The sequence below is a fragment of the Brachyhypopomus gauderio genome, chromosome 14, assembly GCF_052324685.1.
Source record: "Brachyhypopomus gauderio isolate BG-103 chromosome 14, BGAUD_0.2, whole genome shotgun sequence".
In the NCBI taxonomy this organism is placed as follows: domain Eukaryota; kingdom Metazoa; phylum Chordata; class Actinopteri; order Gymnotiformes; family Hypopomidae; genus Brachyhypopomus; species Brachyhypopomus gauderio.
In genome coordinates this window covers 20,666,232-20,686,722 of record NC_135224.1, presented here as the reverse complement: position 1 = coordinate 20,686,722, position 20,491 = coordinate 20,666,232, and the positions used below count along the sequence as shown (strand labels likewise).

The following is a 20,491-nucleotide window of genomic DNA, read 5'->3' as shown; positions in this document are numbered from 1 at the left end:
ATGTGAGGTAACTCGGGGGGGGGGGGGGGGGGGTTACTTGTGATATCAGCGGTAGGGAGAGCAGCTGGGGCAGCGGAACAACGAGTATGCTAACATGTTAACAGATGAATTCAATTAAGACAAAAGGTCAGACCTGGAGGCCTAGCACAGCGCAGGGTGTGTGGAGCGCAGGGTGTGTGGGGTTGCGGGGTGTGGAGTGCAGTGTGTGTGGGGCGTGGAGTGCAGGGTGTGGGGTTGCGGGGTGTGCAGTTTGAGGCATGTGGCGGTCAGAGCCTGGATCTTTAGCCCACTATTGTGTCGACTAGCTTGCTAACGAGCTTCCCGCCACTGGGCCGACAACAGAGCGTTAGCGCACAAGCCAAGAACAGAAGTGTGTGAGAGGCACTCATTTGTAAAAAAGACAGAGAGAGAGAGAGAGAGAGAGGGGTAGAGAGAGGGAGAGAAAGTGAGAGGGTAGAGAGGGGCAAAGAGGGGTGAGAAAAAGCGAGCTGCTCGTTAGCGAGAAAAGACGAGGCCTTTGGCCAACGAAGCGTTTGTTGTCGCGCTACAGAGGGCAGGCCAGTGAAAGCGGGATGCTAACCCTGCGTGTCAAAGGAAGTGTTGCTTTACACGAGTAAAGGACACGACCCAAACAAACGACTGTAGTGCACTTAAAGTGGTACGTCTCTCACAAGCCTTCGTCTCCGGCCGTCTCCTCACACCACTGCGTCCAAGGAGAATAACTGCTCTGGCCGGGGTTGTTTGGTCCACGAGCGCTCAATAAGCTCAATACCTGTCCTCCCCCCCCCCCAGCTGGTACCTGCATTTATAATTTAACTTTTACATTACATGTAACTGTTGCCATCAATGACTCATGCCTGGATAAAGCATGTGACCTCTGATCTACCCCACAACCCAGACATGTGTAAGGTAATAATGGCATATCGGGAGTATTAATAACCCCTCTGAGGTCTCCTTTATAATTACACATTGCTCAATGAACCACAATTCCCAGTGCATGCCCAGCAGTAATCCCAGTAATAGAGGTGAGGCCCAGTGCTGAGAGTGACCCAATCAATGTCCTATCCCATTCAAGGTCAAAGGCAAAACCCGGTTAATTACATCCCCTTGAGTGATCGCTCCACCAATCACGCGTCTGTCTGCGATTGTGGCTTAAGATTTCCCTGCAAATAAAAACGTTGGGCCTCCACCTATCAGGAAAGGATACGAGGTGGTGGTGCGGTGATGGAGGAGGGGTGGAGGGGTAATGATGGAGTGATGGGTGGAGGTGGGGTGGTGGTGGAGGGGTAATGATGGAGTGATGGGGGATGGGTGGTGCTGGGGTGAAGGTGGAGGTATAATGATAGACTGATGGAGGAGGGGTGGTGCATGTCGCCATTCAAACCCCCGGACTGCACAAGAAAGGCCCTGTGTCAGAAGATGAGCTAGAGAAGCTCAGCAGATCCACACCAGACAGGCGGCTGAGGAGCAGAACCGGATGAAGGACTTCTGAATGGCACAGAGTGGCTCTTCCTCTCCTCACTGGTTTCCAGCCGCGTGTTAAATGTGGGGCTTTGACCTTGACGTCACTTGTCACAAGACTTGAAACTGAATTAAGCTCACCAACCGGGATCGACCTGGATCTAATCTGCTTTAACAGGGGAGGTATGAACCCACTAGTGCCACGCTGCACGGGGCAGATGAAGAGTGGCATAATATATTTAGGGCCGTTTTCTCCAGCGAACACGAAACAGATCAGAGTGGGAATATTAGTTGGTATTTTCCTACTGGCCTAGTAAGATCATTTTTACAGAGGTACTAGGTGAAGAAATACCTACAAGTCTTTTTACATTCTTCAGATAATAAATAAATAAAATAGTCATAAAGTCCAATTTAAGGAAAATATGATTTATGTAAACGTTTTTTATCGGAGCGTTCTGGTTACAAAGCTTAAGCAAACGGAAGATGGTGTTCGATGCCGCCCTCTGCTGTTCAGAAAAGTAACTGCATTAAAGGTGAACCCCTTCCTATAATTAATTATTTGTTTTTAGGGTTTTCAAGGCAGGATTTGATCCATATTAATATTTATGAGGTTCTTCTTCCAGGCTATAGTTTAAAAAGCTATTTATTGCTCAAATTCATTCAATAAAAGAAAAGTCTATTGAAATGAGAATATTCAATTTGTTCTAGAAATGAAGAAATTATAAAAACAACTGAAAATCCTGGAGCCCAACCTCCAAAAAACCCAAACTGACACATGCGGCCTTTGAAGAGTACGAGGGGAACCGTTTCCTTAGAATAATATTATTATTCAAGCTTTTCTCAGCTACGTTTGGGTAATCAGATGATTCGTTCAGAAAACCCACTGCAAATGGTCAGCAATGTTACACTGGGACCTTTAAAGTAAATGCAGCACTAACACTTCACACATATGATCCAGTTTAACTCCATTAATGAGAGGACATAAACCCTGAGTTGGTGTGACTGATGCTCCGGGCTTCCGGGTGGCTTAACACATCAACCGCGAGGAGGTCTTCCAGTCACAACCCAGCAGTCCGGCTCCAGAACACGTTTATTTACAGCCACACGACGCAGATCGGAGTCCAGGGGGCCTGGGTGTCTCGATCCAGGGGGCCTGGGTTACTCGAGCGAGCCACGAAACACGCCGTGACGTGCCAGAACCTCGCCTCTCCTTCCACGGGCCACTGCGGTTCTCTAATCAGGCCCGTGTCGGGGGGTGACGGCTGAGTGTATGGAGGACGTATGGAGGACGGAGAGGTGGAGCGAGGAGAGAAAGAAAGATGGCGTCCTTATTGCAGGCTCGGGGCTGGGTTCCTGCATGGCTCCATGGGCTCTGGTCTGAGCTTGTCCTGTACTCTTCCTTAAGCATGTCCCGTGTGCTGTTCACTGGGCTGTTCTCTGGGCTGTTCTCCGTGTCCCCAAGCCCAGAGCCAATCACCCTTTTTCACCAAGGCAGGGTGATTTGCCCTTCATACATGAATAATATATAATATATACTAATATATGAGGCCAAGATTGCAGGATGGTGAAACACGTCCACACATCATCACTGGACTCTGTGCACTGTAGGTGTTGGACAGACACAGGGGTTCTACGTTCCTGCGGGCCGTCCTGCCTTTTGGTTGAGAGGCCATGATATTTGCCATCCCCAAAACAAGGGCTGCGTTGTTTTGTGTGCTGCACACAGATGCATATTCACTCCTCGTTAGGTACGACCGTGTCTCACGCAAACACACTTACCACGCGCACAATTCATCACACTTCATTCCTGCCATCTGAATGTTTGCTTACATTAAACTCGTTATATTTACCCTTAGAATTATTTTTTTAAAGAATCTCAAAGATTCATACACAGTGCTACAAATCTTTATTAGAAGGCAGCGCTTTAAAACACAAGTATATATGTTTGCCCTGTTTAGAAGAAAGTATTGTTTATTTTAGATTGTTTTGGATCTTTTTAGTTTTTAGTTCTAGGAATATAAATTTAGGTTCTGAAGGCAATATAAACAAATAAATCCGTTTCTATGCGAGTGCTGATTCGCCCTCTTGGAAAGCAGACGAGGAGAAGTGTATCGGCTACGGAGGAACACCAACATGTCCCGAACTTGAGGATTTGCCCGCAGGCACATGAAGAATTGCGCAAACGCGCAATGCCAGAAACTCAAGAAATTCCCAAAAGCGAAATGTACGTTATGCGCCAGGAGAGCGCAGAGCTGGAGTCACAGCGGTCTGGTCATGTTTCACAACACGTTTACTGTCCCCTAAACATTATTTTACCAGCCTCACCGTTTGCGTTACGTTCAATCACTGCAAACGTTAAAGAAATTCCGCAACAAATGCACTTGTGGGGGAGACGTGGATAACTCAGTTCCCAGAACTCGACGCACAGAATCGGAACCAGAGGTGATCAGCGCAGCCTGTGTTTAATACCCAAGTATAACCAGAGGAGATCGCGGTACCGTCCCTGCGTCTCCTCTTCCGTCTTTGCCCCACGTTTCATTTGGACCGAAACCTGGAGTCCCGCACCCCAAAACCCTCCCAAATAAACGAACCCAGTTCCGAAGCCGTTAAACGCCGAACACTCACCTTCATTCTCGGGGTAATTCCGTAAAGCCCGGCCCGGTTTGAGGCTCGGGAAGAGAAAGAACAGAAGCGATGGGTAAATCCAAACGAGTGCCATTTCTCAGGCTGCCCGTAGCGCCCGCCGCATCTCCCTCTCCGCTCAAAGTTACTGCGCCTCCTCACGAGCGCGAAGTGCGGAGCGCGAGGCGGCGGGGAGGGAGGGTCCGTGCCCAGTCCGGGCTGTCAATCATCCGCGCGCGCGCTGCCAGGGAAACGGAGGAAAGAAGGGGACCCGGCGGCGTACAGGCGCGCGCATTGGCGCTTTTTTAAAGCAGCACGCTCGGTACAGATGTCGGCTCGCGCGTGGACCTCACGCGTAACCTACATTCACCTTTATGAAGCTCGCGGACGGACCGGGTCGTTCTTGGCTTGTACGAAGGTTAAAGACCTTTGAATTGGACCTTGGACCGTATAGTCAATGTTTAACAACAACAAAACGAAGAGTCAACAAATAACTGAGAAATTTATAAAAACATGCATGTTTCTATATTTATATTCATATGTAGTCTGGGCAGTTTTCCACGTATCTCCTTTAATTCCTGTACTCAGATAAAAACACCAGCTATACCATATCATGATTTTTAAAAGTGCTCAGCGTCGTTTATTTACGACCGGTACTGGGCCACCCTCCATTTTGCACAATAACAAGAAGAAAGTAACCCCCCATTCGTCCTGGGTGTATTTACTTCTGTTTTATATGCAACGTGTTTATCTCCTTCAGACTAGTTTGTTCGGATCTATTTACCGCACATTTAAGAAAGCTGCAGTCCCTCACCCTGGGATTTGCTAAGTGTCCAATTAAGACGGCGGTTTACAGCGCATGCAGGCCGCACACTCGTGACCTAATGTCCCCACAGAGTGGACGCGGGACAGAAGGATGCTTTAGCGAGCGTGTTAGTCATACAGAGACAACACCACCCCGCTCTGCGAGGGCATGACGCGCGCGCCCTGTCGCCGCCTCCTCTGCCTCGCGGGCGTTAATATTGTGTTCGGGTCAGATTTGACCCGTTTTAAAGTTTCAGGTGTGTAAATAGTACCGTTTGCTGTTTTTATATATTGGAACAAGATTTCATGATATCATCAGAAACGGCTATTTTAACAAAATAAATATATAATTTATATTATATATAATTTGTAATTAATTTTAGTCCATTCTAAATGACTGAAATTTAAAAAGTGACATTTGTGGAGCTAGGGGTCAAATATGAGTGAGTGAGTGAGTGAGTGAGTGAGTGAGTGAGTGAGTGTGTGGGTGAGTGAGTGGGTGAGTGGATGAGTGAGTGGGTGAGTGAGTGTGTGGGTGAGTGAGTGGGTGAGTGAGTGAGTGGGTAAGTGAGTGAGTGAGTGAGTGGGTGAGTGAGTGTGTGGGTGAGTGAGTGGGTGAATGAGTGAGTGGGTGAATGAGTGAGTGGGTGAGTGGGTAAGTGAGTGAGTGAATGAGTGGGTGAGTGAGTGAGTGAGTGAGTGAGTGTGAGTGTGTGGGTGAGTGGGTGAGTGAGTGAGTGAGTGAGTGGGTAAGTGAATGAGTGAGTGGGTGAGTGAGTGAGTGAGTGAGTGAGTGAGTGAATGAGTGGGTGAGTGAGTGGGTGAGTGAGTAAGTGAGTGAGTGAGTGAGTGAGTGAATGAGTGGGTGAGTGAGTGAGTGAGTGAGTGAGTGAGTGAGTGAGTGAATGAGTGGGTGAGTGAGTGGGTGAGTGAGTGAGTGGGTGAGTGAGTGAGTGAGTGAGTGTGTGGGTGAGTGAGTGGGTGAATGAGTGAGTGGGTAAGTGAGTGGGTGAATGAGTGAGTGGGTGAATGAGTGAGTGGGTAAGTGAGTGAGTGAGTGAGTGAGTGTGAGTGAGTGAGTGAGTGAGTGTGTGGGTGAGTGGGTGAGTGAGTGGGTGAGTGAGTGAGTGAGTGAGTGAGTGAATGAGTGGGTGAGTGAGTGGGTGAGTGAGTGAGTGGGTGAGTGGGTGAGTGAGTGAGTGGGTGAGTGAGTGAGTGAGTGGGTGAGTGAGTGAGTGAGTGAGTGGGTGAGTGGGTGGGTGAGTGAGTGAGTGGGTGAGTGGGTAAGTGAGTGAGTGAGTGGGTGAGTGAGTTAGTGAGTGAGTGAGTGATCCTAGACAGGACAAAATGGTCTTCAGAGGCACAATATAATGTGATCATTTCTTGACCTCAACCAAGAACTACAGAAGAACAAGCTGACCATGGTGGGACCAGTCAGGAACATCAAGCCTGAGCTTCTCTTTGATGTCTTGGAACAAAACAGGACACCTCTCTCCTTCAGGTTCTCATTCTTAGAGAGAAACACAATTATGTCATGCTGCCCAAAAATCCCCAAAAATGTCATGCTCAGAAATGAAGAGAAGACAAACAGACATGATCCTGGATTATAACAATATAATTATATATGAAAAAATGATGTGTAACAGCACAGATGTCACTATAGATAATATTAAATTAAGAGTAAAAACTCAAGCAGTTATTGGTCAGTGTGTTCTGATATTAGTCTATTAGCCTCAGATAGATCAGAGTCTTGGTCTACTCGAGGTTTCTTCCTAAACCCCACCTAGACAGTTTCTTCTTGTGCTTGTAAAGCTGCTTTGTGACAACATGTGTTGTAAAATGTGTGATATAAATAAATCTGACTTTACTAGATATTAGACCCGTTTTCTTCACTATAGGAAATTCACTATAAATTCACAAAAGTTTTGTTTATTGAAAACGAGTGTTATATTGTGAGGTGAAAAGTGAATAGAACCAACAAAATAACATTGAAAATGGTCTTTACATGGATTTAAATACATACTAAGTTATCTATGAGGTGAGTAACAACACTGGATGATGTTGTTTTTGACAACACAAAAGATGTGTGCAGATTTCACACCCAACACAAGGGTTCAGTGTGGCGCGTGAGTGTGAGGGGGTGAGTGCAACACATAGTATAACCTCGGAAAAGAAACTACAGTCAGCACGGACGCTGACGTTTTGTGGCGGTTGATGGTAAATTTGGATCATCTGTTTGACCTGAACATATGACCCATGTGGGTGATATGTGCGCACTTTAAGATAATACCATTACACACATACACACACACACTCACACAGACACACACACACACACACACACACACACACACACACACACACACACACACACCACACACACACACACACACCACACACACACACACACACACAGACACACACAGACACACACACACCACACACACACACACACACACACAGACACACACACACCACACACACACACACACACACACACACACTGACAACTACGTGTGATTTCTCATAAATCTTATTCATCTGTAGGTTAAACTACTGTTTTATCCATGTGAAGTTTTTGTGATCCTCAGATGTTTCTTGTGTTCCACACAAGTTCCTGTGTAAACAGAGCAGCTATATAAACACATACACATGTAGCATATGTGTGTGTACATATACTGGTACACATATACTGGTAGCATGTGACCATCAAAACTGGGAAGGGGGGAGGGAGGGCTGAATCAGATCTCCCACTCTCCTTTGATTCCCAGGGTTTCAGGAGAGGACTGATGCTTGATTATCCAGCGTTCTTCACCCTCAACCTGAAAGATCACCCTATGCCCTCACTTCACACAGCGCTCCAGATCCTGCAGATTGGCCTGCACTCTCAGAGCAGGTTCACACCCCCATGTCAGGGTGCACAACCCCAGTGCTGTGGGCCTTCTGTTTTCAGAGCCGCCGTAGCAAACGTGTGCACCCGAATTCGATAGACCACGACCGCGTTCTTGTTTGTTTGTTTTTTTTCAGGACACAACAGTGAATCAGCCTACCGAGAAAAGTCAAAGCGTGGCTTTGCTGCTCTCTCTAACCCTCTCCACGTGTACTGTGGCTGAGAAACTCCTGCCCCGGGGAGGATTCAAGCAGCGTCGCCGAGTCCCCCCGTCTGTGATGGTCAGGCTGTCATCCTGCCAGAGTCTTAAACAGGGCCATGCTTAGCTCGTCTGCCCGTTCAAACCTCCTTCTGGCCTTTTGGAGTCGCTCATTCGTGTGATTGTGTCTCCGTTGTGGCGGGCCAAATGTTTGGTGGCGGGCATCTCCGTGGAGGGGGAGGGGCTGTTGCATGGGGGACCCTCTGTATATCAAAGAGGTGGAAGAGTGCCTTTAGAGCTTGAAAGGGGCGGGGTCAGGAGGGAGGGCGTGACCAGAAGAGGACAGCTTGGGGTTTGAGATGGGTGTTGGGGGGGATGTGCCATGTTTTTTGAGGGGTGTGCCATGGGGCAAACAGAATTCTCTCTGCTTTGGAGAGTGCCAGGTCAGCAAGTGATGCAAGATGTCCATCACCCTGGGTACAGTGTGACTCAGAGTGTGACTGGGAGTACACTGGAGAGGTAGTGGGGAAGAACCCCATAACACAATCTAGATGTCTTTCTTTCTTTTTAACTCATCCTCCCACACTTTCTCTTTCTCTCTTTAACCCTCTCTCCTCTCTTGGTGATGTCTTATCTCTCTCCCTGTCTCTCCCTCTGTCTCTCCCTGTCTCTCTCTCTCACTCTCTCTCTGTCTCTCTCTCACTCACTCTCTCCATCTCCCTCTCTCCCTCTCTCTTTCTCTCTCTCTCACCCTGTTTCTCTCTTTCTCCTGCTTTCATGTAGACACCTTCTACACACAGTTCACTAGCTTGCTTTCAAACATTCAGCCCTATCCACCAGGCAGAGAGACATCTAAATAGGCCCCAACTCTTCCTCCCTGATCCTCCTCCTCCTCCCTCTCTTATCTCAATTACCTCCACGGGCAGGTTTGGTGTGGTCCATGACACTGATGAGCTTCAAAGAGAATCGCTATAATTCGTCTCAATCTCTTCACCATCTCTCGCATGCGTCTCAGACGAGTCTCGGAGCGGATGTGCCGTCACCTCACGTTTCTCGAGGCCAGCTCTTTTTAATCCCGCCTCATTTTTTGCTTTCTTAGAAAATCGCTGGGCCAGGAAACTAATGACAGTTGGAAGAGAATCTCCACCTCGGGGGGGTTGGGGGGGGGGGGGGGGTTGTTCTCGGCAGGTGCAATTACGCTTTTAGTGCCTCCGCCACCAGCGCCTTCATCCCGACCCCTCTGTGATAAACCGTACCAAACAGGATATTTGTGTCCGGGTTGCTTATTTGACTAGATCTAAGACAAATGGCTTGAAATCCGGGTCGACTACAGGAAACAGCTGTAATTTCCTGCATGGTTAGTGGCCTCTGTCTAAGCTGTCACCCCAACGCTACGCGTCAAAGCTGCTATCTTGAGTCCCTCTTTAACAGGGACACCCCCAAGCAGGGGCCAGGCTGGGCCCCAGACACCCTTATACAGTCGCAGAGACCCCCGAGAGACCCCCCACACCAGAAAATTGACTTGTATATGTATAATATACTGCATAATATCCAATCTATTATATATATTACATTCTGTCTGATATATTACATTAGGTATGGTCCATTTCAATCAATAATGTATGTTTCTGCAATGGTTCATGTGGAAGGAAATAAATGCAGACAGGCTGTGTCATCACTGTATCACACTGCTGTTAAACTGTTAGCAGGTTGAAGAAAGTGAGTGAAACATTAACCAGGCCAAACATCTGACGCTGTGGCTAACCTGCTTGACTTTCGCTGTTAGCAAGACGCTAATCGGGTAAAACGAGGGTTTGCACTTTATCTCCTGCAGTTAGAGTTCTTTCAAAATTACATTGGTGAGAGAGAGAGAAATGACGGGCCCTTCAGAACGCACGAGACCTCTGTCAGAAATGACTGCATGTTTATTTGGGCATCCATGTTGGAGACGCCACAAAGAACACGAGCCACCCCCACTTTCCCCTGACGGTCATTACGGTGTCTGTGTGGTGATAGACGGAGACGTATGTCCACTAGCAGTAATGCACTAATGATGGAGTACACCGACCTGCCTCCCATCAGGACGCATTTACACCTATTATTCAGACCAGACGTGAACACGAGCAGGACAGGGAACCTACTGACCTCCCTCTCTCTCTCTCTCTCTCTCTCTCTCTCTCTCTCTCTCTCTCTCTGTCCATTCAGTCTCAGCAGTCCTCTGACAGAAAGGCGGAAGGAGCTCGTGCGTGATTTGTCGCGGTTTTCCTATCCAACCCGTCCCTAATGGACACGCCGCGTGCGCTAAGCAAATTAGCCCCGCGCATTACGTCCAGACGGAGAGAGATAAAGACGGCCTCGCGTAATGGCTACCGACACTTACTTCCAAGGCCGTGATGAATGCAGAGAGTAACGCATTTATCCCCCCCCGCCACCTGCCTCCCTACGGACGAAGCCACAGCCAGACGTCTGGAATCACCCCCAACCCCCCAAATGTGCATTAGGATCTATCAGCACGCAGACACCTTTAAATGACATTATGGAGACACTCTCGCTGCCTAGATCAGGGCAGATACCAGCTCACACCGGTCACCAAAGACCGAAAGTGAAATCTGGTCCAACCCATGAGTCCAGTGCTATGTTTACGATTCCTACTGATCGGAAAGACATTTGAATGAAGTGAGCTCAACATTTAAACACAGCAGTGTTTTCCATTGAACAATGTGCCAGACACAACGTGAACAAGGTGAACTGTAGCTCAGCTCTGACCTGCGTGTTAGTACAACCAAACGTTCAGGTTCATCAGCCCGTTGTGATGAAGAACCTGCCAGGACTGTTGATGTTCAGTTTCTGTTTACAATACATAACGTTTGCTTTTGTTTGGGTGTATAACTAGATATTTCAGTCTGGTGATAGGGTTTGGCACGTAAAGAGTTTAAACTTCAGTAATGAGGTTAGCAATGACAGAGAACCAGAGATGTGAAAACCATTAAGGCACATTGTGAGAGAGTGAATCCAACTCACATTATGAGACCTTAATAAGATCAGAGTCAGGTCTAATGCAGGAGATCACCTCCTTGATGGTGTGTGTGCAGTGTGTGCGTATGTGTGTGTGTCCTATTCTGTCTCTGATTTAGAAACACAGTCCTCTTTCTCTGTGTTTATTGCGTTACCTGTGGCAGTGGAACTGATGGGGACCCGTCCCAGGATTCTCTGGTGTTGTGTGTTTTGCTGAGAAAACACTGCATATCCTAAGGGCCTCGGTGTTCAGCAGACAGTGCAGACATACTGTCACACCAGCAGTGAAGAGGAGAGGAGAGGAGGAGAGAAGAGACGAGAGAGGATAGATGAGAGGGGGAGGAGAGGGGAGGAGAGGAGAGATGTTTGAGGAGAGGTAAAGCAGAGGGGAGGAGAGGAGATGAAAGGATAAGGGAGGAGTGGGAGGAGAGGAGAAGCCAGCAATATTTTATTAAGGCTGTTGTGTGTTCTGGTCAAGAGATGGAGAGTTACTAACCCAGACTGGGAACAGACCTTGTTATGAGTTGTGCATTAGATACACAACGTCCTCTGAGGTACGACACCCTCAGAGACCAAGCTGAAAATGAAAGGACCTAGCTGAAACCATGATGCCCGGCCCATGATAAAGGGAACGTTTGTGCATGGTTCCGGCTAAAGACCTGCGACGGTCAATAGGTTAACCAGTCCTCCCTGAACTCCTGACCCAGCCCTAAGAGACTGCAAGGCTGGGGGCCACCAGGGGTCCCCCATAGGCCCCCTGTTTTGACTGCAGGACACAGTTAGAGCAAGTGTTTCCAAACACAGCCCAGGGCTTGTCATGAGCAGGCCAGGGGCCTCGGCTTAATCCGGCCCAACAGAGGGGCCCTCTCTTTCAGAGCAAAGCCCTTTGATTCTGACCCCGTTTAACCTTGCAGAGGCATGAGAGAGAGAGAGAGAGAGAGAGAGAGAGAAAGAGAAAGAGAGAGAGAGTACAAATAACATAATACTATTACATGCAACTTTATAAATGGTTTTTCAATCATTTTGGTCTACATTGTCAAATATCAATGTCTTAGACTTACATGAACAAAAACAAGGTTTTCGTTTAAAGAAGAGGAGGGCACGTGGGGTGAAGGGTCACCGTGTGGTCTGACGACCTTCTCCAGTTAAGACAGAAGAACCCACACCAGCTGTTGACCATCTCCCCAGCAACAATCAATTCTGATTGAATATGGAAGAGTTCACACAGCATGAACAGTGACCCAGCGACAAACCAATGAAGCAGGAGAATCTGGCGTCTAAACTGATCACTTCCAGGTCACCTGCGTCCTTTAGGATCCATGACCCGTGAAACCAGGAGAAGCTATAGAGAACAACCTAGCCCACTCATTGGCTGTGTGTGTGTTTGGATTATGGGGTTTCGGGACCATAACTTGAGACTAGGATGGAGCACTTTGCTGGTTGAAGGTTTCTGTGTAACATTTATTCTGATTTTGCGCCAGTGCCGTTTGTGAGATAAAGAGAATCGTTCCTGCTGCCCAAACACACTCCCTATATTTAGGTGTAACAGGAAACTTCAACAAAGGTTTTCACACCAAATAAGTGATCAGTATGATGTGTAACAATAATCAGCACTGATACAGAATCTATTCTAAGAGGGATAAAAGCTTCAGGATTCAGGATTCAGGAATGAGGATTCTTAGTAATATTTAAAAATAAATGAACAGTCATGAATAATGAGGAGTAATGAAAGCTAGCTCAACTAGCTAAACCAGCTGTTGAGAAGTCATTAACGTCAGTCCCTAAGCTGCAGGTTCCTGGACAGAATGTGGGATGGCTGAGAGGAGACAGAAGAGAAACAAGAGGAGGTGCCTCAGCTTATCTGACAGAGCTTCCTGGTCCTGTGTGGCCGTCCGCTCAGATATCTCGATAAAGAAAACAAAGAAAAGAGCAGAGATAAAGAAAATGGGATGAGGATTAAGGTGGAGGAAAAGACAGCTTTACAGATCAGTGGGCCGAGCGCCGGCTCGCGAGAGGCACCGTCGTGGAACACGGAAGAACCGCGGCAGAACCACGGCTGAGTTTTCCGTCCTGCGACGGACGATGACCTTTCTGCGTCTCCTTGGAGACGGGCTGACCGGTCCGCCGCGCTTTCATCTCCGAGTGCGGAGACCAGCTCCGTCGAATGCGGTTTTCGTACGCTGGACGTGATTGGACGACGGGGGTGGGGGGGGGGGGGGGGGCGGAGTCTAGGGGCAGTCTGATCTCTATGGCCCAGTGCTGAAAGGTAATTGGCCCAAGCTCTGTGTTCACCCTCCTGTCAGATGGAACATGACAGACAGCTCTGCTTCCCAAAAAGCCTCATTTGTGGTGAGGTTCCTGTTCACCATGGCGGTAAATATCCCTGTCCTCATCAGGACATGTCTGCTCGAATGAAAGGAATGATGACTAATACCGATATGCTACTTTCACACACACGCACACACACACACACACACACACACACACACACACACACACACACACACACACACACACACACACACACAGCCTGTCTGGAGGTCAGTTAACGATGGCACTGCAGTGTTTCGGAGCTGGCATGGTTGCTCGCTACTGTCCATGACTGAAAACCACACTGCAACACTCCTGACAGCAGCTTGGCTAACCACTCGTGCATGTCAAACCTCCCACCACGGAGCACGCTCAGTTACAGTCTTCTACAGTCACTAAGAGCCAATTCCTGAAACTGTGTCTTCTTTTGTCAAAGCAGAAACCAAACACACACGCACAACACGCATAGCATCTCACACCTTTGGAAAGAGCAAAAAACTCTTTTAGCTCTTGACAAAATTGTATTGTTGCGTTCAAACTCTATACACAAATAGCAGATGAATAGGCCTTTCCTATATGACAACTACACGCTAATGTGACAAATGGAAAACTGTTTTGTTGAGTGTTCAGGGTGTAGTCTGCTATAAAAGTCTATCGTAGCGCTCACGTATACATATATCTTCACAAATACAGTGGTTATTTAGCATATTCAGTACATAAACACTATAAAATAAAACACAATTATGAATGTTTATTTTTAGCATGAACAGTTCTGCAACAAATACATACTGTATAAATTGTATTACATAGAAAACAAAAGCCAAAAAAAAAAAGACTTTCGACATACAAAATTAGGGTCCATCTTGGTTTGTATTTGGGTCTGGCTACATCACAGCCCATGTCCTCTCTGGCCAGACAGGGGGGAAGTACCTTCTGGAGTGATGTATCCATCCCTCACCACAAGCTCCTCCATCGTCTGGAGAAGGGACATGCGGTTTTGGGGTTGGCGCCCACCTCCATGCCGAAAAGAACCCAACAGGACGGAGGAATGGAGAGAACCACACACGTCCGAGGGGAGGGGTCCGGGGGGGAGGAGTCAGAGGGGAGGGTCAGAGGGGAGGGGTCCGGGGGGAGGAGTCAGAGGGGAGGGTCAGAGGGGAGGGGTCCGGGGGGAGGAGTCAGAGGGGAGGGTCAGAGGGGAGGAGTCAGAGGGGAGGGTCAGAGGGGAGGAGTCAGAGGGGAGGGTCAGAGGGGAGGAGTCAGAGGGGAGGGTCAGAGGGGAGGAGTCAGAGGGGAGGAGTCAGAGGGGAGGAGTCAGAGGGGAGGAGTCAGAGGGGAGGGTCAGAGGGGAGGGTCAGAGGGGAGGAGTCAGAGGGGAGGGTCAGAGGGGAGGGTCTGAGGGGAGGGACAGAGGGGAGGGTCTGAGGGGAGGGTCAGAGGGGAGGAGTCAGAGGGGAGGGTCAGAGGGGAGGGACAGAGGGGAGGAGTCAGAGGGGAGGAGTCAGAGGGGAGGGTCAGAGGGGAGGAGTCAGAGGGGAGGGGTCCGGGGGGAGGAGTCAGAGGGGAGGGTCAGAGGGGAGGAGTCAGAGGGGAGGGTCTGAGGGGAGGGACAGAGGGGAGGAGTCAGAGGGGAGGGACAGAGGGGAGGAGTCAGAGGGGAGGAGTCAGAGGGGAGGGGTCCGGGGGGAGGGACAGAGGGGAGGGTCAGAGGGGAGGAGTCAGAGGGGAGGGACAGAGGGGAGGGTCTGAGGGGAGGGTCAGAGGGGAGGAGTCAGAGGGGAGGGACAGAGGGGAGGGTCTGAGGGGAGGGTCAGAGGGGAGGAGTCAGAGGGGAGGGTCAGAGGGGAGGAGTCCGAGGGGAGGGGTCCGGGGGGGAGGAGTCAGAGGGGAGGGTCAGAGGGGAGGGGTCCGGGGGGAGGAGTCAGAGGGGAGGGTCAGAGGGGAGGGGTCCGGGGGGAGGAGTCAGAGGGGAGGGTCAGAGGGGAGGAGTCAGAGGGGAGGGTCAGAGGGGAGGAGTCAGAGGGGAGGGTCAGAGGGGAGGAGTCAGAGGGGAGGGTCAGAGGGGAGGAGTCAGAGGGGAGGAGTCAGAGGGGAGGAGTCAGAGGGGAGGGTCAGAGGGGAGGGTCAGAGGGGAGGAGTCAGAGGGGAGGGTCAGAGGGGAGGGTCTGAGGGGAGGGACAGAGGGGAGGGTCTGAGGGGAGGGTCAGAGGGGAGGAGTCAGAGGGGAGGGTCAGAGGGGAGGGTCAGAGGGGAGGAGTCAGAGGGGAGGAGTCAGAGGGGAGGGTCAGAGGGGAGGGTCTGAGGGGAGGGTCAGAGGGGAGGAGTCAGAGGGGAGGGTCAGAGGGGAGGGTCAGAGGGGAGGAGTCAGAGGGGAGGGTCAGAGGGGAGGGTCAGAGGGGAGGAGTCAGAGGGGAGGGTCCGGGGGGAGGAGTCAGAGGGGAGGGTCAGAGGGGAGGAGTCAGAGGGGAGGGTCAGAGGGGAGGAGTCAGAGGGGAGGAGTCAGAGGGGAGGGTCAGAGGGGAGGAGTCAGAGGGGAGGGGTCCGGGGGGAGGAGTCAGAGGGGAGGGTCAGAGGGGAGGAGTCAGAGGGGAGGGTCAGAGGGGAGGGACAGAGGGGAGGAGTCAGAGGGGAGGAGTCAGAGGGGAGGGTCAGAGGGGAGGAGTCAGAGGGGAGGGGTCCGGGGGGAGGAGTCAGAGGGGAGGGTCAGAGGGGAGGAGTCAGAGGGGAGGGTCTGAGGGGAGGGACAGAGGGGAGGAGTCAGAGGGGAGGGACAGAGGGGAGGAGGAGGGGAGGAGTCAGAGGGGAGGGGTCCGGGGGGAGGGACAGAGGGGAGGGTCAGAGGGGAGGAGTCAGAGGGGAGGGACAGAGGGGAGGGTCTGAGGGGAGGGTCAGAGGGGAGGAGTCAGAGGGGAGGGACAGAGGGGAGGGTCTGAGGGGAGGGTCAGAGGGGAGGAGTCAGAGGGGAGGGTCAGAGGGGAGGAGTCAGAGGGGAGGGTCCGGGGGGAGGGACAGAGGGGAGGGTCAGAGGGGAGGAGTCAGAGGGGAGGGACAGAGGGGAGGAGTCAGAGGGGAGGAGTCAGAGGGGAGGGACAGAGGGGAGGGTCTGAGGGGAGGGTCAGAGGGGAGGAGTCAGAGGGGAGGGTCAGAGGGGAGGAGTCAGAGGGGAGGGTCAGAGGGGAGGGGTCTGGGGCTGTACCGTGACAGCACCAGGTCACTAGATGGGCTACGTGAGTTAGTGGTTCCCATAACTGAGCTATACGTTTTTGGGTCTTTTGACTGTATCAGAGTGAAAAAGGTGCTTTTAGTAAAGCAGCCATGTTTGGAAAGGCTGGCCCTAGTTTTAAAGATTTATGTTTGCTTCTTAGTAGAAATCCTGAGGAGATGTGTGATCATGTAGCTACATGCTAAATTTGTCAACATATTTTCAAAAAAATATTCATCAACTACCCTATAGCCAACATCATAACTCATAGACACACTGTACACACACTGTACACACACACACACACACACACACACACACACACACACACACACACACACACACACACACACACACACACACACACAGGGGCACACAAATACACACAGAGAGAGAGAGAGAGAGAGAGAGAGAGAGAGAGAGAGAGAGAGAGAGAGAGAGAGAGAGAGATCTTTTTCCCACACTAGGCCAAATTAACAAAAATGCTCCAAGATCTTAAGATCACACACCTTACATATTACATTTGTTCAAAGCGAATTGCTAAACACGTCACGCTGTTAGGGGTGCAGGGGCCTTATCTCAGCAAATCCACCATTTAACAAAACGGGCGAGACAGGGTATCGATTAAAAGAGTGGAAAATCCATTATTATGGGTTATTCTTAACCCCGTCTCCCAGGGATTCCTCTGTTATTGACCACAGGAGAGCAAGATGAACAGAGAAGGTGAAGATGTGCAAAACCCTACATGAGAAAACTTCATTTCCCAGAGGCCAATACATCGAGAGAAATCCTGACCTGAAAGAAAGAGAGATTGATAAGTGGCTTAAAAGGTGGGAATCCCTGCCTGTGAGCACAGCTTTGAAGATATGTATCTAAATCACACGTTATCGTAAGCTATATCTCTATTGGTGCCTAGCAGTGTTTTGATGCTTTCACTGAAGCCTTGACAAGGAAGTCACAAGCATCTCACCACACAAGGACCTACTACAGGTTCCTGAGTTCTGTTTGGAGCAGACAGGAAGTGCATTTTAGATGCAAGTTGGTCATTTTCCTCATGACATGGTGGCATTTACTGCCTCATTCCTTCAGCCATGAAACCAGCCAGCCTGTTTTAACCTTCACCCAGTGTGACGGAGATTTCTGGAGCTATGGCGGGATGAGCTATTGTCTCTGTTGTGCTTTCGTTAGCTGTTTTCGCTAAGCTGTTCGCTGTTTGGGAGTGAATGCCTGATGTTTTTCCATCATGACGGTTAGTGTGACATTAGGAAGGTAATGGACCCGCACTGATAAGGGAGTTTGGTTTTAACTCTTCTATAACTCTTCTATTTCGTTAATAACCTGAAGATCTTTAACTAAAGCAGTGTTCCTGTGCTTGACACACTGGTTACCAAGCATGTAAGCAAACCTTACATTATACTGTATAATCAGCATTTACTGTAACAAAACCACAGCTGAGGATTTCAGTGATGGACAGGAGAGCACAATGCTTTGGAAGACGTTTCCTGAAATGCACAAAACAGGACCCCCGTAAAGAAGTTTTATTAACAGTGAAGAGTGAACTGTAGTGAGTGAACTGTGATGAGTGAACTGTAGTGAGTGAACTGTAGTGAGTGAACTGTGATGAATGAACTGTAGTGAGTGAACTGTAGTGAGTGAACTGTAGTGAGTGAACTGTGATGAATGAACTGTAGTGAGTGAACTGCAGTGAGTGAACTGTGATGAGTGAACTGTGAAGAGTGAACTGTAGTGAGTGAACTGTGATGAGTGAACTGTAGTGAGTGAACTGTAGTGAGCGAACTGTGAAGAGTGAACTGTGAAGAGTGAACTGTGGTGAGTGAACTGTAGTGAGTGAACTGTAGTGAGTGAACAGTGAAGAGTGAACTGTAGTGAGTGAACTGTGATGAGTGAACTGTAGTGAGTGAACTGTAGTGAGTGAACTGTGATGAGTGAACTGTAGTGAGTGAACTGTAGTGAGTGAACTGTGATGAGTGAACTGTAGTGAGTGAACTGTAGTGAGTGAACTGTAGTGAGTGAACTGTAGTGAGCGAACTGTGAAGAGTGAACTGTGATGAGTGAACTGTAGTGAGTGAACTATGATGAATGAACTGTAGTGAGTGAACTGTAGTGAGTGAACTGTGAAGAGTGAACTGTGAAGAGTGAACTGTAGTGAGTGAACTGTAGTGAGCGAACTGTGAAGAGTGAACTGTGATGAGTGAACTGTAGTGAGTGAACTGTGAAGAGTAAACTGTGATGAGTGAACTGTGAAGAGTGAACTGTAGTGAGTGAACTGTGAAGAGTGAACTGTGATGAGTGAACTGTGAAGAGTGAACTGTAGTGAGTGAACTGTGAAGAGTGAACTGTGATGAGTGAACTGTGATGAGTGAACTGTGAAGAGTGAAGTGTGAAGAGTGAACTGTAGTGAGTGAACTGTGATGAGGAAACTGTGAAGAGTGAACTATTCAGGTGCCATCAACTGCAGCATCAGTGCTCACACGTCTCTACTTCCTGGAAGCTCTGTTTTCCTTGTAGCTCTGTAGTTGTGTAGCTAGTCTGATTGTGTAGTGGAGGTCTGATTTAGAATTAGTGGAGGTCTGATTTTATCCTTGTGTCACTGTAGTGGTGTACCTATATCCTTGTGTCACTGTAGTGGTGAACCTATATCCTTGTGTCACTGTAGTGGTGTACCTATTTTATCCTTGTGTCACTGTAGTGGTGTACCTATTTATTCCTTGTGTCACTGTAGTGGTGTACCTATATCCTTGTGTCACTGTAGTGGTGTACCTATGTATTCCTTGTGTCACTGTAGTGGTGTACCTATTTATTCCTTGTGTCACTGTAGTGGTGTACCTATATCCTTGTGTCACTGTAGTGGTGTACCTATTTATTCCTTGTGTCACTGTAGTGGTGTACCTATACCCTTTTGTCACTGTAGTGGTGTACCTATATCCTTGTGTCACTGTAGTGGTGTACCTATTTTATCCTTGTGTCACTGTAGGGGTGTACCTATGTATTCCTTGTGTCACTGTAGTGGTGTACCTATTTATTCCTTGTGTCACTGTAGTGGTGTACCTATATCCTTGTGTCACTGTAGTGGTGTACCTATTTATTCCTTGTGTCACTGTAGTGGTGTACCTATACCCTTTTGTCACTGTAGTGGTGTACCTATATCCTTGTGTCACTGTAGTGGTGTACCTATTTTATCCTTGTGTCACTGTAGGGGTGTACCTATGTATTCCTTGTGTCACTGTAGTGGTGTACCTATTTATTCCTTGTGTCACTGTAGTGGTGTACCTATATCCTTGTGTCACTGTAGTGGTGTACCTATTTATTCCTTGTGTCACTGTAGTGGTGTACCTATACCCTTTTGTCACTGTAGTGGTGTACCTATATCCTTGTGTCACTGTAGTGGTGTACCTATTTTATCCTTGTGTCACTGTAGTGGTGTACCTATTTTATCCTTGTGTCACTGTAGTGGTGTACCTATATCCTTGTGTCACTGTAGTGGTGTACCTATTTTATCATTGTGTCACTGTAGGGGTGTACCTATTTTATCCTTGTGTCACTGTAGTGGTGTACCTATTTTCAATGATAAGAGTCACGAGGTGTTTCATTTCATCACCAATAACAGCAGCATTATTTCAACTACAGTTCCTGAGTAAGTAGCTACTTCCAGGGACAGTTATCCTTGTAGCACTACAGTCATGCAGCACTGTTTCCAGTGACCCGGGTCTATTTTCTTTACAACACATGACTGAAATACATTATTGATATAACATGCGGAAATATATGTTTTTTCGTCTTGTCATCATAACTGAAGTAAAGGATTCTGGGACACTCAGAATGATTCAGTTGTCAAAGTATTCAGCTGGGGAAGCTCTTTGATTGCTCCTATGTCCTTGTCCAGTGCAGGTGGGTCACTGAATGTAATCTCCCTGTGTCAGACATAATCGATTCATTCACCAGGGTATGGGTTCAGCCCCACCATCTC

At 48.9% G+C, this 20,491-nt stretch overlaps 1 protein-coding gene across 1 annotated transcript in view; it reads right to left on the bottom strand.

Annotated features, from left to right (window-relative positions):
* epha4b (eph receptor A4b) overlaps positions 1–4,441 on the bottom strand; it is a 90,292-nt gene extending 85,851 nt beyond the window's left edge. The window contains exon 1 of the mRNA XM_076972426.1: positions 4,087–4,441. Within this exon, the coding sequence (XP_076828541.1) occupies positions 4,087–4,180 (94 nt within the window). The 5' untranslated portion in view covers positions 4,181–4,441. The remainder of the gene's footprint in view (positions 1–4,086) is intronic.
* Between the last annotated feature and the right edge of the window lie 16,050 nt (positions 4,442–20,491).